The sequence below is a fragment of the Oncorhynchus keta genome, chromosome 37 (assembly GCF_023373465.1).
Source record: "Oncorhynchus keta strain PuntledgeMale-10-30-2019 chromosome 37, Oket_V2, whole genome shotgun sequence".
NCBI lineage: Eukaryota > Metazoa > Chordata > Actinopteri > Salmoniformes > Salmonidae > Oncorhynchus > Oncorhynchus keta.
The window spans coordinates 24,850,613-24,873,326 of NC_068457.1; the positions used below are offsets into that span (position 1 = coordinate 24,850,613).

General features: G+C 48.6%; 1 protein-coding gene and 1 long non-coding RNA gene across 21 annotated transcripts in view; one reads left to right on the top strand and one right to left on the bottom strand.

Moving 5' to 3' along the window:
* Positions 1 to 22,714, bottom strand: part of LOC118379616 (protein unc-80 homolog) — a 118,919-nt gene that overhangs the window by 85,958 nt on the left and 10,247 nt on the right. For all 20 annotated transcript variants that reach the window (XM_052499901.1, XM_052499900.1, XM_052499897.1 and 17 more), the window contains exons 8-15: positions 15,813 to 16,086; positions 15,007 to 15,141; positions 14,400 to 14,610; positions 12,665 to 12,814; positions 4,644 to 4,912; positions 3,570 to 3,944; positions 2,813 to 2,944; positions 2,249 to 2,396 (exon numbers count right to left, since the gene is read on the bottom strand). In XM_052499901.1, coding sequence (XP_052355861.1) covers positions 2,249 to 2,396; positions 2,813 to 2,944; positions 3,570 to 3,944; positions 4,644 to 4,912; positions 12,665 to 12,814; positions 14,400 to 14,610; positions 15,007 to 15,141; positions 15,813 to 16,086 — 1,694 coding nt within the window. The remainder of the gene's footprint in view (positions 1 to 2,248; positions 2,397 to 2,812; positions 2,945 to 3,569; positions 3,945 to 4,643; positions 4,913 to 12,664; positions 12,815 to 14,399; positions 14,611 to 15,006; positions 15,142 to 15,812; positions 16,087 to 22,714) is intronic.
* Positions 186 to 1,215, top strand: LOC127916781 (uncharacterized). Its single transcript, XR_008095940.1, has 3 exons — positions 186 to 494; positions 648 to 947; positions 1,132 to 1,215. It is a non-coding gene; the product is annotated as an uncharacterized LOC127916781 (long non-coding RNA).

Genomic DNA, 22,714 nt, shown 5'->3' on the forward strand with positions numbered 1-22,714 from the left:
CACACCACCGGACGTAGGGGAACATACAGTACACACACACACACACACACACTCACACCACTTAACTGACTTACAATAAAGAACCTAAAAGGGTGACCCGTGCACTTTCGTTAATAAAGCCCCCATCAGTTCAGTAACTTGCCAATGATACAGTTCAATCAGAAGATCAAGTGGTCATTTCACTGACAAAAAATAGAGCTATGATATTACAGTTAATACGGTTTTTAATTCATGTTGAGCCATAAAGCCATAGATAGATGTGATGAGCACCACACAGCATCGGATTGGCAAGTGTACAGAGTGGATGAGTGAGTGGAGGGAGGAGGGGAACACCGCTTGTTTAGGTGGATGGGGGCAGGACAGAGGGAGGGAAGGCAGGACAGATGAGTGGAGGGAGGAGGGGAACATGGCTTGTTTAGGTGGATGGGGGCAGGACAGAGGGAGGGAAGGCAGGACAGATGAGTGGAGGGAGGAGGGGAACATGGCTTGTTTAGGTGGATGGGGGCAGGACAGAGGGGACAGATGAAGGCAGGACAGGAGTGGAGGGGGCAGGAGAGGGAGGGACAGGCAGATGAGGTGGAGGGGGCAGGAGGGAGGGGGAAGGCAGGAAGATGAGTGGAGGGAGGAGGGGAACATGGCTTGTTTAGGTGGATGGGGGCAGGACAGAGGGAGGGAAGGCAGGACAGATGAGTGGAGGGAGGAGGGGAACATGGCTTGTTTAGGTGGATGGGGGCAGGACAGAGGGAGGGAAGGCAGGACAGATGAGTGGAGGGAGGAGGGGAACATGGCTTGTTTAGGTGGATGGGGGCAGGACAGAGGGAGGGAAGGCAGGACAGTTGAGTGGAGGGAGGAGGGGAACATGGCTTGTTTAGGTGGATGGGGGCAGGACAGAGGGAGGGAAGGCAGGACAGATGAGTGGAGGGAGGAGGGGAACATGGCTTGTTTAGGTGGATGGGGGCAGGACAGAGGGAGGGTGGAGGGAGGCAACATGGCTTGTTTAGGACAGGACAGTGAGTGGAGGGAGGAGGGGAACATGGCTTGTTTAGGTGGATGGGGGCAGGACAGAGGGAGGGAAGGCAGGACAGTTTTAGGTGGATGTGGAGGGGAGGAGAGGGAACATGGCTTGTTTAGGTGGATGGGGGCAGGACAGAGGGAGGGAAGGCAGGACAGATGAGTGGAGGGAGGAGGGGAACATGGCTTGTTTAGGTGGATGGGGGCAGGACAGACAGGAGGGAGGGAAGGGGAACATGGCTTGTTTAGGTGGATGGGGCAGTTGAGTGGAGGGAGGAGGGAACATGGCTTGTTTAGGTGGATGGGGGCAGGACAGAGGGAGGGCAGGACAGGAGTGGAGGACAGAGGTGGATGGGGGCAGGAGGGGAGGAAGGCAGGAACATGGCTTGTTTAGGTGGATGTGGATGGGGGCAGGACAGAGGGAGGGAAGGCAGGACAGATGAGTGGAGGGAGGAGGGGAACATGGCTTGTTTAGGTGGATGGGGGCAGGACAGAGGGAGGGAAGGCAGGACAGTTGAGTGGAGGGAGGAGGGGAACATGGCTTGTTTAGGTGGATGGGGGCAGGACAGAGGGAGGGAAGGCAGGACAGTTGAGTGGAGGGAGGAGGGTGACAGAACAGACACAGAAACAGAGAGACAGCCGGTGGGTAAACATTGAGCACTCTGGGATGCGTGGAGGTATGAGTGAGGTCAGATTCAGCATCGTGAAGCAGAGTGGACTGGATTATGGTAGAAGATACTTTAAGTATTAGTCGTCTGTCAATCTCATTGTCTACTGTTTGTTTTTAATCTGGAGATTGAAACTCTGCTGGACTTTACATTTTAACGATTGCTATAAGAATGTGATTATATACATTCATTATTTTTAATGTTTAGTGTGATTTGATTGTTGTGATAGATTAGAATGAATTACACAATATATGACTTAGTTTTAGAGAAGTCAACTCACCAATTCACCTGATTAAACCCATAGCATTTCTAAATACTTTACGATGAAATCTTTTATTTGAAACATTTGATGATTTTGGAGAATAATACAAACCCCTCTGCATGGACAAACAAGAGTGATCAGTGAATTGTGTGATGTCAGTGGAGGCTGATTGGATGAGTTGCATAGCGTGGTTTCATCAGTCCTACCGTCAGAGAGGTTGAGAGGGGTGTGTGAGGCCGCTGTGTGTGGTTAGCCGTGGCTCCATAGCAACACACACACACTCGGCACATGCCTCACAAACACTTACTGTTGGTGATGGGCTCCATGCAGAAGCCCAGGAGTGCGTGCAGGAAGTCCACGATGTTGTTGAGCGAGTCCTTGTTGACGTAGTCCCTCATGGTCTGACGGAACTGCAGCTTGTCCAGCTTGTACAGGTTGGTCAGGCAGTTCTGGGCCTGTATGGGGAACAATGGGAACAGTAGATCCAAAATGGAGGATGTCTCAGATTCAAACAGCTATCTCAACCGGAGCCAAAATGGAGGATGTCTCAGATTCAAACAGCTATCTCAACCGGAGCCAAAATGGAGGATGTCTCAGATTCAAACAGCTATCTCAACCGGAGCCAAAATGGAGGATGTCTCAGATTCAAACAGCTATCTCAACCGGAGCCAAAATGGATGATGGTTTCCATTCACTCTGATAAAGTCCCTAAAAGATACAACAGGTCCTATGTTGTCAAATGCTACTGTTTCTTGGACCAGGTCTCTCTCTTGCAAAATAGGTTTTTACCTCAGTGAAAATATAAATATATAACTAAATAAAGTTCATTTAATTCAATTTTGTTAAAGGGGCAATCTGTAAGTTGTCTGACCTGCATGCGGAGCCGGTCCCCTGAGAGACCTCTGTGGCCCTCCCCACAGCCGTAGGCACAACCCAGAGACTTGACCATCTTGATCAGCATGGTAAGAGCCAGCCTGTGGGTACTCAGTGAAGAGCCGTCCTCCTGGGAGTTAAACAGAAGACATAGGGTAATACACGCTACATTTAACATTCACACAAGTTGACAGGTTATGGCCATATTACTCACACCATCATGTTTTATTTTGTGTTTTGTTCTAGTAGAATGACATCTATAATATACATGTAATTATCTCTCTGTGACCTTCTGTACCACTATTGTTTGTGCAGACAGGCTCTGATGAAGGTCGACTGGCCCAAAGGTCATCCACAATGAAAGAAATGTGCATCTGACTAGAAGTGTGCGGCGATGTTTTCCTGTTTCTGTACGGCATGTAAAAATGAGATCCGTTACAAGATGTTTACAGCCTGTCTTTTTACTGTTGTTTTATTTCTGTACCTACCTATTGTTCACCTAACACCTTTTTTGCACTATTGGTTAGAGCCTGTAAGTAAACACAAGGTCTACACCTGTTGTATTCAGCATTTCACTGTAACGTCTACACCTGTTGTATTCAGCAGTTCACTGTAAGGTCTACAGCTGTTGTATTCAGCAGTTCACTGTAAGGTCTACTACACCTGTTGTATTCAGCACACATGACAAATAAACTTTGATTTGATTTGAGAAAAATGTAAGAGTTGAAAACTCATAGACGTATTCTCACACCCACCTTGCTGTCTTTCTCCTTATTGTTCTTCACATCGTCCTTGCTTCCTCCTCCACTCCCTCCTCCGCTCCCTCCTCCACTTCCCCCACCTCCTCCTCCTCCATCCCCCCCTCCTCCTCCTCCTCCACCCCCTCCTCCTGGTGCTGCCCCGCTGCACCCTCCAGACACGCCCCCTTGGGCGCCGCTCAGGCTCTGATTGGCCCCCTCCTTCGGGAGGCGTGTCTCATCGTTCTCCTTGTCGTCGGGCTTGGAGAGCTTCTTTCCCATGCCCGGCACTACCCCCAGCTGTAGCAGGCAGTCAATGATGTTGAGCGACACGTCACAGATCCGTGAGCTGATGTCGTGGGTCAGCACGGCGTAGACCGCCCGCAGGATGGCCTGGGAGGGGTAGACGGGGAGACAAAGGGAGACAGAGGGGTCAGTGTCAGGGGTTGGACACATTCAAATGAAGTGCATCCATCCATCACACCATCCATCCATCACACCATCCATCCATCACACCATCCATCCATCACACCATCCATCACACCATCCATCCATCACACCATCCATCACACCATCCATCACACCATCCATCCATCACACCATCCATCACACCATCCATCACACCATCCATCCATCATCACACCATCCATCCATCACCATCCATCCATCCATCACCATCCATCCATCACACCATCCATCCATCACACCATCCATCCATCACACCATCCATCCATCACACCATCCATCCAACATTCTCCAAGCTTCCCTACTAATTCCTCCCCAAGTGTTGTCCAGGCAGTAACCAGGCAGGAACCAGGCAGGAACCAGGCAGGACATTTACTTGACTGTGATATGTGGTTGTCTCACCTAACTACCTTAAAGATGAATGCACTAACTGTAAGTCGCTTCTGGATAAGAGCGTTTTCTAAATGACTACATAGTAAATAGAGCCCAATGGTTCAATAATGCCATGGTAGTGTGAGCCATCCTACTGCAGTTGTGATATGTGGTGAACCTGGTTATTCCTCCAGTACAGAAACCCTGTCAGAGACCTCAGACCAACTGGTGACACTCTTTATCACTGCCCCTCACCGTAAGGTCCAGCATGCCATTCTTCAGGATGAAGTTGTTGGTGCCCTCGATGTTGTCTCCCTCCTCCAGGCACGAGTAGTTGATACACGAGTCGGTGAAGCTCCGGGGCAGGTTGGCGCACGCCAGCGTCTCGTGGGGCATCTCTGGGATGGGTACAGGGTTACACAGCTTTTTCATGTGCTCGGTGAAGAAGTCGGCATAGCCCACGTTGAACGACGCTACTGTGGTGTTGAACGTCGCCATGGTGATGGTGGAGATCTGTGAACGCACTGGGGGCGGAGGGGTGGGAGGAGAGGAGATGGGTGGGTGGAGACATTCACAGATTTAGAGAAAATGTATATTTTGGATGGATGAATAGATGGATGGAGGGAGGGATGGAAGGAAGGATTGATGGAAGGATTGATAGATAAAGGGATGGATGAGTGGATGGATGATGGAGGGATGGATGAGTGGATGGATGATGGAGGGATGGATGAGTGGATGGATGATGGAGGGATGGATGAGTGGATGGATGATGGAGGGATGGATGAGTGGATGGATGGAGTGATAGATAGATGGATGGATATATCATTGAAGGTGCTCAATTCATAACTGTGGGTGATGACAGAATATGGGTGTATGGACTCTCTTACCCTCCCCCTTGGTGTCAACGGTGTTGTGGGTGTATTGACTCTTACCCTCCCCCTTGGTGTCAACGGTGTTGTGGGTGTATTGACTCTTACCCTCCCCCTTGGTGTCAACGGTGTTGTGGGTGTATTGACTCTTACCCTCCCCTTGGTGTCAACGGTGTTGTGGGTGTATAGACTCTGACCCTCCCCTTGGTGTCAACGGTGTTGTGGGTGTATTGACTCTTACCCTCCCCTTGGTGTCAACGGTGTTGTGGGTGTATTGACTCTTACCCTCCCCCTTGGTGTCAACGGTGTTGTGGGTGTATAGACTCTTACCCTCCCCCTTGGTGTCAACGGTGTTGTGGGTGTATTGACTCTTACCCTCCCCCTTGGTGTCAACGGTGTTGTGGGTGTATAGACTCTTACCCTCCCCCTTGGTGTCAACGGTGTTGTGGGTGTATTGACTCTTACCCTCCCCCTTGGTGTCAACGGTGTTGTGGGTGTATAGACTCTTACCCTCCCCCTTGGTGTCAACGGTGTTGTGGGTGTATTGACTCTTACCCTCCCCCTTGGTGTCAACGGTGTTGTGGGTGTATTGACTCTGATTGACTCTGACCCTCCCCTTGGTGTCAACGGTGTTGTGGGTGTATTGACTCTTACCCTCCCCTTGGTGTCAACGGTGTTGTGGGTGTATTGACTCTTACCCTCCCCTTGGTGTCAACGGTGTTGTGGGTGTATAGACTCTTACCCTCCCCCTTGGTGTCAACGGTGTTGTGGGTGTATTGACTCTTACCCTCCCCTTGGTGTGAACGGTGTTGTGGGTGTATTGACTCTTACCCTCCCCCTTGGTGTCAACGGTGTTGTGGGTGTATTGACTCTAACCCTCCCCTTGGCGTGAACGGTGTTGTGGGTGTATTGACTCTTACCCTCCCCTTGGTGTCAACGGTGTTGTGGGTGTATTGACTCTTACCCTCCCCTTGGTGTCAACGGTGTTGTGGGTGTATTGACTCTTACCCTCCCCTTGGTGTCAACGGTGTTGTGGGTGTATTGACTCTTACCCTCCCCTTGGTGTCAACGGTGTTGTGGGTGTATAGACTCTTACCCTCCCCCTTGGTGTCAACGGTGTTGTGGGTGTATTGACTCTTACCCTCCCCTTGGTGTCAACGGTGTTGTGGGTGTATTGACTCTTACCCTCCCCTTGGTGTCAACGGTGTTGTGGGTGTATTGACTCTTACCCTCCCCTTGGTGTCAACGGTGTTGTGGGTGTATAGACTCTTACCCTCCCCCTTGGTGTCAACGGTGTTGTGGGTGTATTGACTCTTACCCTCCCCTTGGTGTCAACGGTGTTGTGGGTGTATTGACTCTTACCCTCCCCCTTGGGCGTGAACGGTGTTGTGGGTGTAAAGACTCTTACCCTCCCCTTGGTGTCAACGGTGTTGTGGGTGTATTGACTCTTACCCTCCCCCTTGGTGTGAACGGTGTTGTGGGTGTATTGACTCTTACCCTCCCCCTTGGTGTCAACTGTGTTGTGGGTGTATTGACTCTGACCCTCCCCCTTGGTGTCAACGGTGTTGTGGGTGTATTGACTCTTACCCTCCCCTTGGTGTCAACGGTGTTGTGGGTGTATTGACTCTTACCCTCCCCCTTGGTGTCAACTGTTGTGGGTGTATTGACTCTGACCCTCCCCTTGGTGTGAACGGTGTTGTGGGTGTATTGACTCTTACCCTCCCCTTGGTGTCAACGGTGTTGTGGGTGTATTGACTCTTACCCTCCCCTTGGTGTCAATGGTGTTGTGGGTGTATAGACTCTTACCCTCCCCTTGGTGTCAACGGTGTTGTGGGTGTATTGACTCTTACCCTCCCCCTTGGTGTCAACGGTGTTGTGGGTGTATTGACTCTTACCCTCCCCCTTGGTGTCAACGGTGTTGTGGGTGTATAGACTCTTACCCTCCCCCTTGGTGTCAACGGTGTTGTGGGTGTATAGACTCTTACCCTCCCCCTTGGTGTCAACGGTGTTGTGGGTGTATTGACTCTTACCCTCCCCCTTGGTGTCAACGGTGTTGTGGGTGTATTGACTCTTACCCTCCCCCTTGGTGTCAACGGTGTTGTGGGTGTATAGACTCTTACCCTCCCCCTTGGTGTCAACGGTGTTGTGGGTGTATAGACTCTTACCCTCCCCCTTGGTGTCAACGGTGTTGTGGGTGTATTGACTCTTACCCTCCCCCTTGGTGTCAACGGTGTTGTGGGTGTATTGACTCTTACCCTCCCCCTTGGTGTCAACGGTGTTGTGGGTGTATTGACTCTTACCCTCCCCCTTGGCGTGAACGGTGTTGTGGGTGTATAGACTCTTACCCTCCCCTTGGTGTCAACGGTGTTGTGGGTGTATAGACTCTTACCCTCCCCTTGGTGGTCAACGGTGTTGTGGGTGTATAGACTCTTACCCTCCCCTTGGTGTCAACGGTGTTGTGGGTGTATTGACTCTTACCCTCCCCCTTGGTGTCAACGGTGTTGTGGGTGTATTGACTCTTACCCTCCCCCTTGGTGTCAACGGTGTTGTGGGTGTATTGACTCTTACCCTCCCCTTGGTGTGAACGGTGTTGTGGGTGTATTGACTCTTACCCTCCCCTTGGTGTCAACGGTGTTGTGGGTGTATTGACTCTTACCCTCCCCTTGGTGTCAACAGTGTTGTGGGTGTATTGACTCTTACCCTCCCCTTGGTGTCAACGGTGTTGTGGGTGTATAGACTCTTACCCTCCCCTTGGTGTCAACGGTGTTGTGGGTGTATTGACTCTTACCCTCCCCTTGGTGTCAACGGTGTTGTGGGTGTATTGACTCTTACCCTCCCCTTGGTGTCAACGGTGTTGTGGGTGTATTGACTCTTACCCTCCCCCTTGGCGTGAACGGTGTTGTGGGTGTATTGACTCTTACCCTCCCCCTTGGTGTCAACGGTGTTGTGGGTGTATTGACTCTTACCCTCCCCCTTGGCGTGAACGGTGTTGTGGGTGTATTGACTCTTACCCTCCCCCTTGGTGTCAATGGTGTTGTGGGTGTAAAGACTCTTACCCTCCCCTTGGTGTCAACGGTGTTGTGGGTGTATTGACTCTTACCCTCCCCTTGGTGTCAACGGTGTTGTGGGTGTATTGACTCTTACCCTCCCCTTGGTGTCAACGGTGTTGTGGGTGTATTGACTCTTACCCTCCCCCTTGGTGTCAACGGTGTTGTGGGTGTATTGACTCTTACCCTCCCCCTTGGTGTCAACGGTGTTGTGGGTGTATTGACTCTTACCCTCCCCCTTGGCGTGAACGGTGTTGTGGGTGTATTGACTCTTACCCTCCCCCTTGGTGTCAACGGTGTTGTGGGTGTATTGACTCTTACCCTCCCCCTTGGTGTCAACGGTGTTGTGGGTGTATTGACTCTTACCCTCCCCCTTGGTGTCAACGGTGTTGTGGGTGTATTGACTCTTACCCTCCCCCTTGGTGTCAACGGTGTTGTGGGTGTATTGACTCTTACCCTCCCCCTTGGTGTCAACGGTGTTGTGGGTGTATTGACTCTTACCCTCCCCCTTGGCGTGAACGGTGTTGTGGGTGTATTGACTCTTACCCTCCCCCTTGGTGTCAACGGTGTTGTGGGTGTATAGACTCTTACCCTCCCCCTTGGTGTCAACGGTGTTGTGGGTGTATTGACTCTTACCCTCCCCCTTGGTGTCAACGGTGTTGTGGGTGTATTGACTCTTACCCTCCCCCTTGGTGTCAACGGTGTTGTGGGTGTATAGACTCTTACCCTCCCCTTGGTGTCAATGGTGTTGTGGGTGTATTGACTCTTACCCTCCCCTTGGTGTCAACGGTGTTGTGGGTGTATTGACTCTTACCCTCCCCCTTGGCGTGAACGGTGTTGTGGGTGTATTGACTCTTACCCTCCCCTTGGTGTCAACGGTGTTGTGGGTGTAAAGACTCTTACCCTCCCCTTGGTTTCAACGGTGTTGTGGGTGTATTGACTCTTACCCTCCCCTTGGTGTCAACGGTGTTGTGGGTGTATTGACTCTTACCCTCCCCCTTGGTGTCAACGGTGTTGTGGGTGTATTGACTCTTACCCTCCCCCTTGGTGTCAACGGTGTTGTGGGTGTATTGACTCTTACCCTCCCCCTTGGTGTCAACGGTGTTGTGGGTGTATTGACTCTTACCCTCCCCCTTGGTGTCAACGGTGTTGTGGGTGTATTGACTCTTACCCTCCCCCTTGGTGTCAACGGTGTTGTGGGTGTATTGACTCTTACCCTCCCCCTTGGTGTCAACGGTGTTGTGGGTGTATTGACTCTTACCCTCCCCCTTGGTGTCAACGGTGTTGTGGGTGTATTGACTCTTACCCTCCCCTTGGTGTCAACGGTGTTGTGGGTGTATTGACTCTTACCCTCCCCCTTGGTGTCAACGGTGTTGTGGGTGTATTGACTCTTACCCTCCCCCTTGGTGTCAACGGTGTTGTGGGTGTATTGACTCTTACCCTCCCCTTGGTGTCAACGGTGTTGTGGGTGTATTGACTCTTACCCTCCTCTTGGTGTCAACGGTGTTGTGGGTGTATTGACTCTTACCCTCCCCTTGGTGTCAACGGTGTTGTGGGTGTATTGACTCTTACCCTCCCCTTGGTGTGAGTGTTGTGGGTGTATTGACTCTTACCCTCCCCCTTGGTGTCAACGGTGTTGTGGGTGTATTGACTCTTACCCTCCCCTGTCAACGGTGTTGTGGGTGTATTGACTCTTACCCTCCCCTTGGTGTCAACGGTGTTGTGGGTGTATTGACTCTTACCCTCCCCTTGGTGTCAACGGTGTTGTGGGTGTATTGACTCTTACCCTCCCCCTTGGTGTCAACAGTGTTGTGGGTGTATTGACTCTTACCCTCCCCTTGGTGTCAACGGTGTTGTGGGTGTATAGACTCTTACCCTCCCCTTGGTGTCAACGGTGTTGTGGGTGTATTGACTCTTACCCTCCCCTTGGTGTCAACGGTGTTGTGGGTGTATTGACTCTTACCCTCCCCTTGGTGTCAACGGTGTTGTGGGTGTATTGACTCTTACCCTCCCCCTTGGTGTCAACGGTGTTGTGGGTGTATTGACTTTACCCTCCCCCTGGTGTCAACGGTGTTGTGGGTGTATTGACTCTTACCCTCCCCCTTGGTGTCAACGGTGTTGTGGGTGTATTGACTCTTACCCTCCCCTGGTGTCAACGGTGTTGTGGGTGTATTGACTCTTACCCTCCCCTTGGTGTCAACGGTGTTGTGGGTGTATTGACTCTTACCCTCCCCCTTGGTGTCAACGGTGTTGTGGGTGTATTGACTCTTACCCTCCCCTTGGTGAACGGTGTTGTGGGTGTATTGACTCTTACCCTCCCCTTGGTGTCAACGGTGTTGTGGGTGTATTGACTCTTACCCTCCCCTTGGTGTCAACGGTGTTGTGGGTGTATTGACTCTTACCCTCCCCTTGGTGTCAACGGTGTTGTGGGACTCTTACTCCCCCTTGGTGTCAACGGTGTTGTGGGTGTATAGACTCTTACCCTCCCCTTGGTGTCAACGGTGTTGTGGGTGTATTGACTCTTACCCTCCCCTTGGTGTCAACGGTGTTGTGGGTGTATTGACTCTTACCCTCCCCTTGGTGTCAACGGTGTTGTGGGTGTATTGACTCTTACCCTCCCCTTGGTGTCAACGGTGTTGTGGGTGTATTGACTCTTACCCTCCCCTGGTGTCAACGGTGTTGTGGGTGAGACTCTTACCCTCCCCCTTGGTGTCAACGGTGTTGTGGGTGTATTGACTCTTACCCTCCCCCTTGGTGTCAACGGTGTTGTGGGTGTATTGACTCTTACCCTCCCCTTGGTGTCAACGGTGTTGTGGGTGTATTGACTCTTACCCAGGTGTCAACTATTGACTCTCCCTGACTCCCTCCCCTTGGTGTCAACGGTGTTGTGGGTGTATTGACTCTTACTCCTCCCCTGGTGTCAACGAGAGTTGTGGGTGTATTGACTCTTACCTCCCCTTGGTGTCAACGGTGTTGTGGGTGTATTGACTCTTACCCTCCCCTTGGTGTCAACGGTGTTGTGGGTGTATTGACTCTTACCTCCCCTTGGTGTCAACGGTGTTGTGGGTGTATTGACTCTTACCCTCCCCCTTGGTGTCACGGTGTTGTGGGTGTATTGACTCTTACCCTCCCCCTTGGTGTCAACGGTGTTGTGGGTGTATTGACTCTTACCCTCCCCTTGGTGTCAACGGTGTTGTGGGTGTATTGACTCTTACCTCCCCTTGGTGTCAACGGTGTTGTGGGTGTATTGACTCTTACCCTCCCCTTGGTGTCAACGGTGTTGTGGGTGTATTGACTCTTACCCTCCCCTGGTGTCACGGTGTTGTGGGTGTAGACTCTTACCCTCCCCCTTGAGTGTCAACGGTGTTGTGGGTGTATTGACTCTTACCCTCCCCCTTGGTGTCAACGGTGTTGTGGGTGTATTGACTCTTACCCTCCCCCTTGGTGTCAACGGTGTTGTGGGTGTATTGACTCTTACCCTCCCCTTGGTGTCAACGGTGTTGTGGGTGTATTGACTCTTACCCTCCCCTTGGTGTCAACGGTGTTGTGGGTGTATTGACTCTTACCCTCCCCTTGGTGTCAACGGTGTTGTGGGTGTATTGACTCTTACCCTCCCCCTTGGTGTCAACGGTGTTGTGGGTGTATTGACTCTTACCTCCCCCTTGGTGTCAACGGTGTTGTGGGTGTATTGACTCTTACCCTCCCCTTGGTGTCAGCCAGTGTTGTGGGTGTATTGACTCTTACCCTCCCCCTTGGTGTCAACGGTGTTGTGGGTGTATTGACTCTTACCCTCCCCTGGTGTCAACGGTGTTGTGGGTGTATTGACTCTTACCCTCCCCTTGGTGTCAACGGTGTTGTGGGTGTATTGACTCTGACCCTCCCCTTGGTGTCAACGGTGTTGTGGGTGTATTGACTCTTACCCTCCCCTTGGTGTCAATGGTGTTGTGGGTGTATTGACTCTTACCCTCCCCCTTGGTGTCAACGGTGTTGTGGGTGTATTGACTCTACCCTCCCCCTTGGCGTGAACGGTGTTGTGGGTGTATTGACTCTTACCCTCCCCTGGTGTCAACGGTGTTGTGGGTGTAAAGACTCTTACCCTCCCCTTGGTGTCAACGGTGTTGTGGGTGTATTGACTCTTACCCTCCCCTTGGTGTCAACGGTGTTGTGGGTGTATTGACTCTTACCCTCCCCTTGGTGTCAACGGTGTTGGTGTATAGACTCTTACCCTCCCCCTTGGTGTCAACGGTGTTGTGGGTGTATAGACTCTTACCCTCCCCCTTGGTGTCAACGGTGTTGTGGGTGTATTGACTCTTACCCTCCCCCTTGGTGTCAACGGTGTTGTGGGTGTATTGACTCTTACCCTCCCCCTTGGCGTGAACGGTGTTGTCTCCGTGGCTGTTGGAGTGGTCTGGCATGTCTCTGAGCAGGGAGTGATGGGAGTGTGAGTGTTTAGCACTCAGGTTGTCTGTGTCTGCAGCCGTGTCTGTGCTCCCTCGCCGCGTCAACTTACCTAAAACACCAACAAACACACAATTCTGAGTGAAAGACACCGGCACACAGCATTACAACCAAACACACACTCATTCACACAACCAAACTCACGTTCCTCTTCCCTGCCTTTTAAGACGGCCCAAATAAGCTCACTGTCATTGCCACCAAACAATGCATACCACATCCTACTGTACCAGTTAACCCACATCTGTTCATTAAGAAAGTAGGGCTAAAAGTATAGGGCTTTTAATGGTTACATTCGAATGAGAAAGTCCCTTTTTCTGTGCACCTTTTGCAAAACATTAGAAACAACAACCTTTCCTAACAACCAGACAAACATTAAGTTAATGAGGCTGACCCAGTTCAGCTGCTGTTAGGGGACTAACTCCTCTGACTTGGTTCCTCAAATGACTGCCTCGCCTGGTTCACCAACTACTTTGCAGACAGAGTTCAGTGTGTCAAATCGGAGGGTCTGTTGTCCTCACGCCATTTGCACCCACTGTATATAGACTTTATTTTTTTTCTGTTGTGTTATAGACTGTATGCTTGTTTATTCCATGTGTAACTCTGTGTTGTTGTTTCTGTCGCACTGCTTTGCTTTATCTTGGCCAGGTCGCAGTTGTAAATGAGAACTTGTTATCAACTAGCCTACCTGGTGAAACATTTTTTTTTTAAACTCAGCTAATGAGAGTCAGGGGACTAACTCCTCTGACTCAGCTAATGAGAGCCAGGGGACTAACTCCTCTGACTCAGCTAATGAGAGCCAGGGGACTAACTCCTCTGACTCAGCTAATGAGAGCCAGGGGACTAACTCCTCTGACTCAGCTAATGAGAGCCAGGGGACTAACTCCTCTGACTCAGCTAATGAGAGCCAGGGGACTAACTCCTCTGACTCAGCTAATGAGAGCCAGGGGACTAACTCCTCTGACTCAGCTAATGAGAGCCAGGGGACTAACTCCTCTGACTCAGCTAATGAGAGCCAGGGGACTAACTCCTCTGACTCAGCTAATGAGAGCCAGGGGACTAACTCCTCTGACTCAGCTAATGAGAGCCAGGGGACTAACTCCTCTGACTCAGCTAATGAGAGCCAGGGGACTAACTCCTCTGACTCAGCTAATGAGAGCCAGGGGACTAACTCCTCTGACTCAGCTAATGAGAGTCAGGGGACTAACTCCTCTGACTCAGCTAATGAGAGCCAGGGGACTAACTCCTCTGACTCAGCTAACGAGAGCCAGTCATTTTCCCTGTACTTTTTAAGCTCCTATTGATATAAAATAGATATATCAATAGATGGATAGACGTGAATAGTACAATCTATTGATAGAGATAGAAATGATCTATCAGCAGAAAGACAGAGAGATAAAACAGTGAGTGGGTAGTGTTGGTCATATACAGACCTGGGTTCAAATACTATTCGAAATCATTTCAAATATTTTATCTGGGCTTGAGTTTGCCTGGTGCCATGGAACCAATAGAAAAGTTGCAAAGCTGCAAATCACGCCCATCTGGCACTTCAGGCAGGCTAAAGCAAGCGCTCAGAACTAACGCTTAAACATGTTTCAAAGAATTTCAAAAAGTGTTTGAACCCAGATCTGGTATGGTACCCATGATGGTAGCCTGCCAGCCCCCGCGCTCCAGCGCCCGCCGGTCGTCGCCAGAGAAGCTGGCGAAGGAGAAGGTGGATCGGGTGGGGGACACATCCAGGTGGTCCTCGTGGAGCAGGAAGGGCACACCCATGCGGCGCTGGCGCTTCTTGCCCGTGTGGTGGAACGGGATGGAGCCCTTACGCTCACGGTCCTCCCGCCGGTTCTTGAACTGTACCACGGTCGGTAGGAGGAGACACAAGACAAACACATTCATTCTAAATGTTCTAACTACAGCAGGGCTTTGTTTCCACCTAGCAAGAGTCAGCTGCGTATAATGGTACATTGATTGAGAGGTCGAAACATATTAAAAGGTCAAATGAATAAAAGGGAGAGAAAATGTCGGCCAAATGTTTGAAATGATTTACAAAGACAAAGAAGACAATGATAGATGTGAGGAGAGAGGGCCCAATACCCAGAGAGAGAGAGAGAAAGACAGAGAAAGAGAGAGAGAGAGAGAGAGAAAGACAGAGAAAAAAAGAGAGAGAGAGAAACAGAGAGACTAATAGAAAAATAATATAATAAAGCCAGATTTTAGAACTTGTACATGTATCTCCATGCATCTCACCTTTTTAAAGAGGTTCATCCCCAGGTCAGAGGAAAGGTCGGGTACAGCCTGTCTGCGCAGGTTGGTCAGGGACACCTTAGAGAAGGTCTCTGAGCTGAGTGACTTATCCTCCTCATTGCATTTCAGACTCATGTCCTTATATGGGCAGAGAGCACAAGGGTCAAGAGTGAATGACAGGTGTCAATCAGAGATATAGTGTAGCAATAGGACGTTTTACTGCATAGAGACAGTCAACATTGTTCATATACAGTATTTAAGATGGCATAACTATGGGAAAACCTGAACCTCTTGATAATACTGTAATAAGAGCTACTATATAAAGCATTATACTATATAGGGATTATAAACTGGGTGGTTCAAGTCCTGAATGCTGATTGGCTGAAAGCCGTGGTATATCAGACCGTATACCAGGGATATGACGAAACATTTGTTTTTACTGGTCTAATTACGTTGGTAACCAGTTTATAATAGCAATAAGGCACCTCAAGGGTTTGTGGTATATGGCCAATATAACACGGTGAAGGGCTGTATCCAGGCACTCCACATTGCGTCATGCGTAAGAACAGCCCATAGCTGTGGTATATTGGCCATATACCACACCCCCGCGGGCCATATTGCTTAATTATACTATACTATATAGGGCATACTATATAGGGCATTTAACTGTTGTATTACTACAAATACTACTACTTATACTAGTACTAGTATTACCTGTGTCTTATGGCTTTACAGTACTGTAGTTATAACACCATATAATACTGTAGTATTAACTAATGATTGACATAAACACAATGGTTATAACCCACCTGAGTCTTATGGGTGTTGACGAGAGAGGGGGCGGTGGCCACCATGGAGCTGCTGCGAGGGCGGGGCAGGGGCGGGACCAGTGGCTCCGGCGGGCGTTCCGGGCGCTCCTCCAGGATCTGACGCAGGCGCTGCAGGTAGAACATGAGGGCCCAGTGCACCCCCTCCTCCGTCCAGTGGGGCTGCAGCAGGCAGCGCAGGACTGCCACGTCAAAGTAGGTGGCGTAGCGGGCTCGCTGGGCCAGGGAGACGGAGATGCCCGCTGGGGCAGAGGTCCTGGGGGAGACAAGTACAGGGAGAGAGGGAGGGGGAGGGGGAGACAAGGTATAGGGAGAGAGGGAGTGGGAGAGAGGGAGGGGAGAGAGAGGGAGGGGGAGAGAGGGAGGGGGAGAGAGAGAGGGTGGGAGGAAGTTAGTGACATGAATCTGTAAAGCCCTTTTGATATCAGCAGTTATCACAATCTGCCTTACAGTAACCCGGCCTGGACCCTGCCTGGACCCGGCGTAGACCCGGCCTTTTGCAAATAGTTGTTAAAGGCAGGACTTGTTACTGTAGTTTATGATTTGTAAACAGCCTGAGCTCAAATGATCAAATCAGCACCACTAAAAAAAGATTGATATCTGATATTATGTTCTAGCTCTGCAAAGAACAATCTGTAAATCTCTGACTGAAATCACTTGCATCTGCCTCAAATGAAATTACCAGTCCCCATCATTTCCTGCCACGTTCATCACTTACAGGGCGTTCAGAATTTATTCAGACCCCTTGACTTTTTCCACATTTTGTTACGTTACAGCCATATTCTAAAATTGATTTAATTGTTTTTTGTACCTCATCAATCTAAACACAATACCCCTTAATGACCAGCAAAAACAGGGTTTTAGAAATGTTTGCAAATGTATAAAAAATAAAAAGTGGAAATATGACATTTACATGAATAATTATTCAGACCCTTTACTCAGTACTTTGTTGAAGCAGCCTGGAGTATGATGCTACAAGCTCGGCACACCTGTATTTGGCTAACTGTAAAGTAAATATGGACAGTTATTCTAACATGGTCAATGTGCACATTAGAATTCGGTAAGGACCACACATCGTTGCATCCTCGACTTGCATGTTCTGTTACTATGAATTACCACATTCTAAATGTGATTTCTGTCATTCTGAGCACCGTGGGTAAACACCCTAGTCATGCTACGCACCCATATGGGTCCGGTCAATTTATAAAATGACCGGTAAATTAAAATGTTGATGGGAACCCTGACACACACACACACTCTTCAGCCTGTTATTAGGGATGATGCGAATTTTCGCAGGTTTTTGTTAAAAATCGTGCAACATTTCAAAGTCCTGCTACTCATGCCATGAATATAGTATATGCATATGATAAGTATGTGTGTATAGAAAACACTCTGAAGTCTCTAAAACGGGTTAAATCGTGTCTGTGTCTATAACAGAACGTGTTTAGGAGTAAAAATCCCTGGTAAAACTGTTTACCAAAAACACAAAAAAAATATTCATCCGCCATTCAATGTATTGTCTAAGTCGAAAGAAAATAAATGAGGATCCCCTGTAAACGCCTACAGCTTCCACACGATGTCGCCAGTACTGGCATTTCAAGTCTGCTTTATCCTTGGTTAGATGACGTATAGGCCCTTCCTGTTTTAGGCTCACCACAGGATGTTGTGAAATTGAAAACATGGATGATGATTTCAAGACTTGCTGCTATCGAATACAGATCGCCCCGTGATCAATTTTATAGATTATTAACGTTTATTAATACCTAAAGTTGGTTTAGAAAAGTAGTTTGAAGTGATTTGTAAAAGTTTACAGGCAACTTTTGTCATTTTAAAAAGTGACGTTGCGTCTTGTAAAGGGGCATTTTCCTGGATCAGACCGGCTGTCAGCAAATTACATTTTGGGTATACAATGACGGATTTAATCGGGAAAAAGACCCAATTGTGATGTTTATGGGACATATAGGAGTGCCAACAAAGAAGCTCGTCAAAGGTGATGAATGTTTTATATTTTATTTCTGCGTTTTGTGTAGCGCTGGCTACCGCAAAATCTTTTGTTTAGGTGTCGTTCAGCTATTTTGGGGGGTGCATGTTATCAGATAATAGCTTCTCATGCTTTCGCCGAAAAGCATTTTACAAATCTGACTTGGTGGCAAGATTCACAACGAGTGTAGCTTTAATTCAGTACCTTGCATGTGTGTTTTAATGAAAGTTTGAGTTTTATCGAGTACTACAGGTGGCGCTTTTTAATTGCATGGATTTAGGTTCCTACAAAGGAACTAAATTCCTCATCATCCCTAAGAGAGATGTATGGTAAAATCTTTTCTTTTTTTTTTAACCTTTATTTAACTAGGCAAGTCAGTTAAGAACAAATTCTTATTTTCAATGACGGCCTAGGAACAGTGGGTTAACTGTCTGTTCAGGGGCAGAATGACAGATTTGTACCTTGTCAGCTCGGGGGTTTGAACTTGCAACCTTCCGGTTACTAGTTCAACGCTCTAACCACTAGGCTACCCTGCCGCCGCGGGGTACAGAACAGGCTCTCGGTTGCTCTCCTCTTGTCCCTTCTTCCCCCAGGGTTCCTCCATGACCAAGCAGCTTGGTACTCAGGCCTACCTGGAGTGTTCACCTCAGAGAACAGTATCTACAGTGGTCTGTATTTGGGGAGTTTCTCCCATTGTTCTCTACAGATCCTCTCAAGCTCTGTCAGGTTGGATGGGGAGCGACGCTGCACAGCAATTTTCAGGTCTCTCCAAAGATGTTCGATCGGGTTCAAGTCTGGGCTCTGGCTGGGTCACTCAAGGACATTCAGAGACTTGCCCCGATGCCACTCCTGCGTTGTCTTTGCTGTGTGTTCGGGTCGTTGTCCAGTTGGAAGGTGAACCTTCGCCTCAGTCTGAGGTCCGGAGCGCTCTGGAGACAGGTTTTCATCAAGGATCTCTCTGTACTTCGCTCTGTTCATCTTTCCCTTGATCCTGACTAGTCTCCCAGTCCCTGCAGCTGAAAAACATCCCCAGAAGTGACGCTTTGCATTCAGGTTCTCCCATCTCCACAGAGGAACTCTGGAGCTCTGCCAGAGTGACCACCAGGTTCTTGGTCACCTCCCTGACCAAGGCACTTCTCCCCCGATTGCTCAGTTTGGCGAGGCGGCCAGCTCTAGGAAGTCTTGTTGGTTGCAAACTTCTTCCATTTAAGAATGATGGAGGCCACTGTGTTCTTGGGGATCTTCAATGCTGCAGATATTTTTTGGTACCCTCCCCCAGATCTGTGACTCGACACAATCCTGTCTCAATTCTTTCAACCTTCAGCCCTGTATTATGTGTTAAACAACAAGGCCCTGTAGCGTGTGTAAACAACAAGGCCCTGTAGCATGTGATAAACAACAGGCCCTGTAGCATGTGTTAAACAACAAGGCCCTGTAGCATGTGATAAACAACAAGGCCCTGTAGCATGTGTTAAACAACAAGGCCCTGTAGCATGTGTTAAACAGCAAGGCCCTGTAGCATGTGCTAAACAGCAAGGCCCTGTAGCATGTGATAAACAACAAGGCCCTGTAGCATGTGTTAAACAACAAGGCCATCTAGCATGTGTTAAACAACAAGGCCCTGTATGTAGCATGTGTTAAACAACAAGGCCCTGTGTTAAACAACAAGGCCCTGTAGCATGTGTTAAACAACAAGGCCCTGTAGCATGTGATAAACAACAAGGCCCTGTAGCATGTGTTAAACAACAAGGCCCTGTAGCATGTGATAAACAACAAGGCCCTGTAGCATGTGTTAAACAACAAGGCCATGTAGCATGTGTTAAACAACAAGGCCCTGTAGCATGTGTTAAACAACAAGGCCCTGTAGCATGTGTTAAACAACAAGGCCCTGTAGCATGTGTTAAACAACAAGGCCCTGTAGCATGTGTTAAACAACAAGGCCCTGTAGCATGTGTTAAACAACAAGGCCATGTAGCATGTGTTAAACAACAAGGCCATGTAGCATGTGTTAAACAACAAGGCCATGTAGCATGTGTTAAACAACAAGGCTATGTAGCATGTGTTAAACAACAAGGCCCTGTAGCATGTGTTAAACAACAAGGCCATGTAGCATGTGTTAAATAACAAGGCCCTGCAGCATGTGTTAAATAACAAGGCCCTGTAGCATGTGTTAAACAACAAGGCCATGTAGCATGTGTTAAATAACAAGGCCCTGTAGCATGTGCTAAACAGCAAGGCCCTGTAGCATGTGTTAAACAACAAGGCCATGTAGCATGTGTTAAACAACAAGGCCCTGTAGCATGTGTTAAACAACAAGGCCCTGTAGCATGTGATAAACAACAAGGCCCTGTAGCATGTGATAAACAACAAGGCCATGTAGCATGTGTTAAACAACAAGGCCCTGTAGCATGTGTTAAACAACAAGGCCCTGTAGCATGTGTTAAACAACAAGGCCCTGTAGCATGTGATAAACAGCAAGGCCCTGTAGCATGTGATAAACAGCAAGGCCCTGTAGCATGTGATAAACAACAAGGCCCTGTATTATGTGTTAAACAACAAGGCCCTGTAGCATGTGTTAAACAACAAGGCCCTGTAGCATGTGTTAAACAACAAGGCCCTGTAGCATGTGTTAAACAACAAGGCCCTGTAGCATGTGTTAAACAACAAGGCCCTGTAGCATGTGTTAAACAACAAGGCCCTGTAGCATGTGTTAAACAACAAGGCCATGTAGCATGTGTTAAACAACAAGGCCATGTAGCATGTGTTAAACAACAAGGCCCTGTAGCATGTGTTAAACAACAAGCATGTGTTAAACAACAAGGCCATGTAGCTGTGTTAACAAGGCCAAGGCCCTGTAGCTGTAGCATGTGTTAAACAACAAGGCCATGTAGCATGTGTTAAACAACAAGGCCCTGTAGCATGTGTTAAATAACAAGGCCCTGTAGCATGTGATAAACAACAAGGCCCTGTAGCATGTGTTAAACAACAAGGCCATGTAGCATGTGTTAAACAACAAGGCCATGTATTATGTGTTAAATAACAAGGCCCTGCAGCATGTGTTTCTGTGGAGATTTACAGAATGGATTTTCAGCCTACGTGAGCCCACTATCAATAAGACTTTAGCTCAGCAGCCGAGATGAAGGTCACTGGCTGGTGGCTCATATTTATTAAGTCACACTGTAGAAAAACAGTTTACAATGAGACACGAAACTAGCTTTTCTTATTGGACATGCTCAGGGAGCCCCTCCTTGTTTCAATCTATCTTGGTTACGTTTGATGCCTTATGAATAGAGCCCTGGTGCATGGCAAAGGAGCCGATATACAGGGCTACACCGCACCACAACAATAGAATGAGATTTATACTGTAGTGAAAGCAGAGAGAGGGAGGAGGGAGGGAGGGTGAAGCATTTCATCTTAGCTGTACTATTAAACTGAGTCGGGTTGAGACGGTCAATACTAGAAGAATCAATGTCAAGAGTACAGGATGCGGGAGCAGTATCGTGTTACACTGTCTACACGACACACACACACTCAAAGCTTTCAGTTGGTGTTGTGGAGAGGTTGCTGTGGTGACTGAGTGACGTACATACACCCACCCCCAGGAGAGACACTGCCCAACCTGGACTCCCTCCATTGCAGCAGGGGTTGCCATGGAAACTGCATCAGCATCGCATCACAGTGGAAAGGGGTGATTGGAGTGCATGGCAACACCGGAGCTGTACGTCAGCGGTATTAATCAGGGGAGAGAGCTTATTTAGAATCACAGCTGGAAGTCCTATAAATGTGAATCTCATGAAGAAAGATGGATCGTTTCACTCTGCTGTCACACTGCATTAAGGTGAGGATGGCTGGGAGACATCTCTCTCATTCTCCATACCCAATATCCACATTAAATCAACCAGGGGTGGACTGGCCATATGGCATTTTGGGCAACTGCAAGATGGGCTGGTCGATTTTTAGCCCAGGGGGCCTCAAGAAAAAAAAAAGGGCCGATATGGGGGCCTCAAGGAAAAACATAGTCCGGTGTGTTAGAAATGACAGGGCCGATTTCTGGTCCCAGTCCGCCCCTGATGGAACCTATGATTGAATGTGTTGTATTACTGAATTCAAACACTATAGAGATCCTATTAAATTACTAGAGGGGTGATGTCATAAACCCTAAAAGTAATATAATAATATAATATATGCCATTTAGCAGACGCTTTTATCCACAGTCATGTGTGCATACATTCTACGTATGGGTGGTCCCGGGAATCGAACCCACTACCCTGGCGTTACAAGCGCCATGCTCTACCAACTGAGCTACAGAAGGACCATAAAAGTTTCAGAATGGGATGAAAATGGCAGCCATATTGGACAGGGAGAAATCCCACCCAGTCCAATGTGAATGAATGGCAGACATATTGGACAGGGAGAAATCCCACCCAGTCTAATGTGAATGAATGGCAGCCATATTGGACAGGGAGAAATCCCACCCAGTCTAATGTGAATGAATGGCAGCCATATTGGACAGGGAGAAATCCCACCCAGTCTAATGTGAATGAATGGCAGCCATATTGGACAGGGAGAAATCCCACCCAGTCTAATGTGAATGAATGGCAGCCATATTGGACAGGGAGAAATCCCACCCAGTCTAATGTGAATGAATGGCAGCCATATTGGACAGGGAGAAATCCCACCCAGTCTAATGTGAATGAATGACAGTAGAGATATAATCCTGATTTTACTGATGGAGGAGAATAAAAGTAAGGCATGTGATATATCACAAATTGTGTAACATAATTATTGTCAACCTAAAATATTGTTATAGAACTATAAATACAGTTTATACAGGTTTTATACAAAGTTTATGTATATATATAGCCTCTAAAATATATGTAAACAGACCATAAATGTCTAAATG